The sequence below is a fragment of the Mauremys reevesii genome, linkage group 6 (genome assembly GCF_016161935.1).
Source record: "Mauremys reevesii isolate NIE-2019 linkage group 6, ASM1616193v1, whole genome shotgun sequence".
Taxonomy (NCBI): Eukaryota; Metazoa; Chordata; order Testudines; family Geoemydidae; genus Mauremys; species Mauremys reevesii.
Window position 1 is genome coordinate 820,350 of NC_052628.1, and position 6,000 is coordinate 826,349.

Below are 6,000 nucleotides of genomic sequence, written 5' to 3' on the forward strand. Positions count from 1 at the left end.
GTGCTCGGGTCACTTCAGCTCGCTGATCCCCAGCAGGGCTCCTGGGCGCTCACACTTCCCATCTGCCAGGTCTCGCCCAGGGCGGTCAGACTCTGCGCTGCCTGAGGCATGGCCTGGTTCACCCCGTGCCCCCAGCACACCACTGCCTCCGGGCAGGGCTCTGCTGCATCACCAGGGCTGGGGGGCGGCACGTGGTGCAGGCGGGCTCCTTCCGCCCCAGGGAGCTGTGGGTGCAGGGGCTGCAGTGGTTCCAGAAGAGGCTTTTGCCCCCACACCCAAAGGCAGGACAGAGCCTCACCCATTTCCCCCCAAGGCAAAGGGCCGGTAGGGGAAGTGCAGTGACTCGGTCGGGTCTTCGCAAGCAGGGCGTGTAAATGCAAAGGGCCCTTGCTGGCCCTGTGTCCCTGCCCCACACTGGGATGCTGGCCACGGTAGGGGGAGGCCCAGGGGGCAGTTCCTGGCTGATGCAGGGAGGGCAGAGGGCTGCCACAGTGCTGTGCCAGTTCGATCCTCTCTACGACTCCGGGCATGTTAGAAAAGCAGCTCTTTGCCTCCCAGTAGCCAGAAATCTGCCTGCCTGGTCCATGCGGGGCTGCCTGCCTGGAGAGAGCCCAGCTCGGCTGCCCAGCCCAGACCCCAGGAAGGCATCACGGACTCCTCCCTGCCCTGCGTGGTGCCAACAGAGCACTGAGGGTCCTGCACTGGCTGAGGCCACAGACCCAGGGCACTCAGACACGCACCTCCTGCTTCCCAGCCCCCCATCCTCAGCTGGGACTCCCGCTCCAGGGGCTTTCCTCAGTGGGGTTTGAGAAAGGAAGCAGGGGGCTTGTCCACTGCCCCCAGTGTGCCCCCCCGTGCCAGGACCTCCCTTAGTGTGTGTGGAGCACTGGGGTACAGGGGGGAGCCCTGGTTTGGTTCAGGAAGCTGAAGGCTAAGGCGAAGCCGGGGCAGAGCAGCGCTAGGTTGTAAATATTAAGTTAGTTATTCCAGTATTGGGCGGCTAGTGGTTTCCCTGGACGGTGGCTGCAGCGGCGTCTCACAGCACGTGGTGCAGGGACAGAACATGCAAGAAATGTGCTGTCGGGGGCAGTGGCGGTTCATGCTGGACGGGGGGTGGAGGAGGCATGTCCCCACCTCTACCTGCTCAGCGGCATCTCTAGCACCTTGTTGATCATTGGCTCCGGGGTGCCGGCCGAGCCCCACTCGCGCTCCATGCTGTTCACACACGGCAGGCTGGGGTTGGCTTTCTGCACCACTGAAATCTGGCAGGTCTGCGAGTCATAGTGGGCCATGCACCAGTCTGGAAAATCGATGGGGTGCTGGGTGCTGCACAGGAGAGAAGGGAGAGGGGTGCTTTGTCCGCAGCCATCCTGCGGGAAGGCGGGATGCTGCCTGGAAAGCCCAGACCCTACGGGGCATCAGGAGGGATCGCAGGCCGGGCCAGGTGGCTCCTAAGTGCATTCCACTGACTCACCTGTAAGGTAAATGGGAAATGCTTCCCTCCCCCAGGCCTGGCCATGGCCTAGCCCAGCTCCTGCGCCCCCCGGCTGCCCCACAGGACAGCCTCTCTCAGGACCTGTGCCAGTGATACTTCCCCCAGACCTCTCCCCAGCCCTCAGCCCAGCCCCACGATTCCCCGGTCTGACCTCCCCCGGCCTCTGGCTGCGCCTCCCAGCGCAAGTGGGGTGCAGCTGTCTGCTTTGGGGTGCAGCTGTGGCAGCACAAGGGCGATGCCATTTCCATTGCCTGCAGCTCCCAACACGGCCCTGCAACCCCTCGCGCAGGCTGGGTGCCGGGTGCTGACGCTCCGGCTTGCACCGCAGTGTGGCCTGTTTGCTTGTCACATGCACAGACTGGCGCTCGCTCCACATGCGCGGCACCCGCTACCGGGGGCTGATCCCTGACCTGTGCTTCTGCGGCAACCCCAATAGAACTGACTGCAGCGGCGCCCCTGCCCTGGCACGTCCCCACTTACATCTCGCAGCAGCCCACGCCGACGGGGTGGAGGCAGGTACAGAGCAGGCAGGTGGTGCTGAGCCAGGACTCCCCCAGGGTGAACTGCTTCCCCTCGTAGTGACAGGGAGCTGCAAGGAAATGGGCCCCAATGAGCGCACGTGACCCTGCCCGCCCAGAGCACGACCCAGGGCCCCCCCAGCTGCTCTGCCGTGTAAGAATGGGCTGGGGACCCCAGTGCCGCTGCCTCCCCCGATGTGAGAAAGGGGGTGGGGGAGCGACCCCAGTGCCCCCCGCCTCCCCCCGATGTGAGAAAGGGGGTGGGGGAGCGACCCCAGTGCCCCCGCCTCCCCCCGATGTGAGAAAGGGGGTGGGGGAGCGACCCCAGTGCCCCCGCCTCCCCCCGATGTGAGAAAGGGGGTGGGGGAGTGACCCCAGGGCCCCCCTGCCTGCCTCAATATGACAAACGGGCTGGGGGAGCGACCCCAGGGCCCCCCCACCAGCCCTATGATGCTGAAGATAGCCAGTAACCCCAGCCCCACACTCAGGCCTGGGCTCCGTTACCAGACCGGGAAGCCCCTGCAGCTGTGGCCGGGGCCGGAGAGCAGACACATTTCTACGAGTTTGTGTTCTTGGCAAGTCTCTGTGCCACTTTCTCCTGTGCTGTGAGCACAATGAGGCCTGGGCCTGATGCAGACATGTGTCACTCCTGCTCACTAACGGCTGTGCCCGTCGGCAAGGCACCAGCGCCCGCGTCCACCTGCAGGGAGCTGTGACCTCTGAGTGCTGGCCTGCTAAACCCAGGGTTGTGAGTTCAATCCTTGAGAGGGCCATTTAGGGATCTGGGGTAAACTCAGCACTTGGTCCTGTGCTAGTGACGGCAGGGGGCTGGACTCAATGACCTCTCAGGGTCCCTTCCAGTTCTAGGAGATAGGATAGCTCAGTGGTTTGAGCATTGGCCTGCTAAACCCAGGGTTGTGAGTTCAGCTCTTGAGGGGGCCACTTAAGGATCTGGGGCAAAAAATCTATCTGGGGTTGGTCCTGCTTTGAGCAGAGGGTTGGACTGGATGATCTTCTGAGGTCCCTTCCAACCTTGATATTCTATGATTCTTCCTTGGCCACCTTCCTGGCTCTTGGCAGCAGCTCAGGCCAGTTCTCAGCCAGGGCCCAGGGGAGCTACTTGGTGGTTTATGGGCCGCTTTGCAGTCATCACTGGCCTGTAATCACACTCCCAGGGCTCAGCCCGATTTGTTTATTGCTTTGCAGCCTGGGAGCCCAGCACTCCCACTGCCCTGACAACCCCAAGAAAAAGCTGAAGGCCTCACCCAGCACCTGCACATCCCAGCTTTAGTCTCCACGGCTGCCTTACCTTGCGCCTGGAAATAACATTTCGCCTGGGCTCCCTGGAGCTGGAGCAGGAAAGAGAGCAGCAGGCAGATCCTGCCCCAGACACAGGCAACCTTCTGCACCTTCCTGGCCATTGCGGCAGTCATGCCTCGACTCTTCTTAATCCCGATGAAGTTCCCCAGCTCCTCTCTCCCCGTCTCTGTGCTTTGCTCCTTCTCTCTCTCTCGCCTGTTTAATGTCTCCTCTCAGTCCCACCAGGAGACATTTATAAAGTTCAGCTTTATGACCCTGGCCACCAGCTGTGTCCCACTGGAAAAGTTGTAAAACTCATTTCCTGATGTGAAAGGCACGAAAACAAGAGGTAGGATCAAGATTTTTAACAAGCTGTGAAAAGCTGATTCATGCCCTCCAGAACCGGCTCCAGTTGGAAATCCTGGCGGGTGCAAGGCTTGGCAGAGAGGTCACAGAGCAGGGACCCTCTCTGGGTCTCCACCAGGGCTGGCAGTGATGGGGGTCAAGGGAATGAGGCCTTTGTGAAAGCTTCCCCTGGTTCCGTTGAGCTGTCTCTCATTCCGGAAAACCTCCACCAATGAGATTTCAGGGGGCGTTTTGTGACCAGAACGTTCAGCTGCCACAAAGCACCTTGGGCTTTGTCTCCTGATATGAACCAGGACAGTCGAGCAGCCATCTTGTGCAAAAGCAAGGAAACGCGCACCCAGTCAAAAGATGAAGTTGCACACAAACCTGACTGCCATTCCTGCAGAAAGCCCGGGACCAAAACTACCAAGCAACAAAGCAAACGCTAGCCGTCACCAGACACAACACACCTACTACCCCTTCAAGACCCAATGTGACTACAGCTGCCAACAACAACCGGGGCCATGAGCAACGCCACACCATGACTCGGCCACCCTCAGAGTCAATGGGCCAAATTAATGCCTGGATTTCTCTGGAGTTTCATCAGGGGATGAGCCCCCACGAGTCAGCGTTCAGAGCTTATCACCCTTCGTCCATCACCGACCATGGCCACAGCCTCCCCGCCAGGATGCCCTCGTCTCCCCGATGAGCAGAGTGCCTCAGAGCTGCTGCCGAACGGAGAGCTCGCCACGAGCACGTGTCAGGGAGTTCACCCCGCTGGCACCGTTTGAGCAGCGGAGCACATTGTGGGTGCCCATCTCCCCACTGGTTGTCTCCCCCACAGGTGGGGTGTGTGGCTGTCTGCTCTGCCCTGCAATTCGCAGTGGGAGGGAGTGTTCAGTCCCTGAAGTTAACTTCAGTGTCCTTGGCGGAGGAAAGGCACCAGCGACTGACCGGGACCCTGAACTTCAGACAGGGGGAATCTCCAGCAAATGGGGGGATTGATCAGATGAGGAAATGAAAACCCTTAAACTCCACATGGAGGTTGCTGTAATAAATGTGCAAGATGCCCAATGGCGTGGACACATGAGCCGCCTGGTTAATGGCAGGTCCCGGGTTACTGGAGCCAAGGAAACAGCCCGAGAGAGGCCAGGATGCAGGAGCCGGGGGACAGCAGGGAACAAGTGTGACGGAATTGGGAGGCTAAGGTGAATTAGTAGAAAAAAGAACCAGAGACATAAGAACAAGCGATTCTTGGAGTAGATGTGAAGCAGGAAGCCTGTGAGCGAACCAGCTGGTCTGCTGGATCAACAGGGCCTGCAGGGAGCAATCGTGGAAATAAGGCTATTGCTGAGAAGCGACACGATTTCTTTTCATGTCTGTTGGGGTGATTCCTGCTCTGGACCTGCTCTTTTCTGGTAAGAAGGATGAGGTGTTTCCTGACACTGAGGTATCGGAGGTGGGGATATCAGAAGAAATTGATAAATCAAAGAGCAACAGGTGTCCTGGCCCAGATGGCACAGCCCTGAGTTCTGCAGGAAATTACCAATGAAGTGGTTGATCTGCTAGCAGAAGTTTGCAACTGCTCCTTGGAATCAGCTACTGTGCCAGAGGGCTAGAGGATAGCAGCCAGACTGGGTCGGACTCAAGGTCCTCTCTCTCTCTCAGTGGCCATTGCCAGCTGCTGCAAAGGGAGGTCCAAGAACCCTGAACAGGAGATGTGGGATATCGGCCCCTGCATTAGGGCTCATCCTAATTCCTAATAGTTAGGGGTTGTTTAAAACCCTGAAGTACGAGGTTTAATGTTCCGTATGGAATTCTTGTTAGAAATAACAATTATTATTCTGGATGTTCTTCTCGCCCACATAAATACCCGGTCTCTTAGAATTGTGCTGGTTTTGGTCTCAGTGGTTTCCTGTGCCAGTGAGTTCCACAGTGTAACTGCACATTACGTGAGAAAGTATTTCCTTTTGTCTGTTCTGAATCTGCCTCCTTTCCATTTCGTTGAATGTTGAGGCTAGGACTCTTCAGTTTGGAAAAGAGAAGACTAAGGGGGGATATGATAGAGGTCTATAAAATCATGAGTGATGTTGAGAAAGTGGATAAGGAAAAGTTATTTACTTATTCCCATAATACAAGAACTAGGGGTCACCAAATGAAATTAATAGGCAGCAGGTTTAAAACAAATAAAAGGAAGTTCTTCTTCACGCAGCGCACAGTCAACTTGTGGAACTCCTTACCTGAGGAGGTTGTGAAGGCTAGGACTATAACAATGTTTAAAAGGGGACTGGATACATTCATGGTGGCTAAGTCCATAAATGGCTATTAGCCAGGATGGGTAAG

General features: G+C 57.7%; 1 protein-coding gene across 1 annotated transcript; it reads right to left on the minus strand.

Annotated features, from left to right (window-relative positions):
* Positions 1-1,136: 1,136 nt before the first annotated feature.
* On the minus strand, positions 1,137-3,434 carry LOC120407437 (microseminoprotein, prostate associated). Its single transcript, XM_039543073.1, has 3 exons — positions 3,323-3,434; positions 1,976-2,084; positions 1,137-1,326 (listed from the first exon to the last, which is right to left on the minus strand). Exons 1-3 carry the CDS (start codon positions 3,432-3,434, stop codon positions 1,137-1,139), a joined length of 411 nt encoding a protein of 136 aa, XP_039399007.1.
* Positions 3,435-6,000: the final 2,566 nt, after the last annotated feature.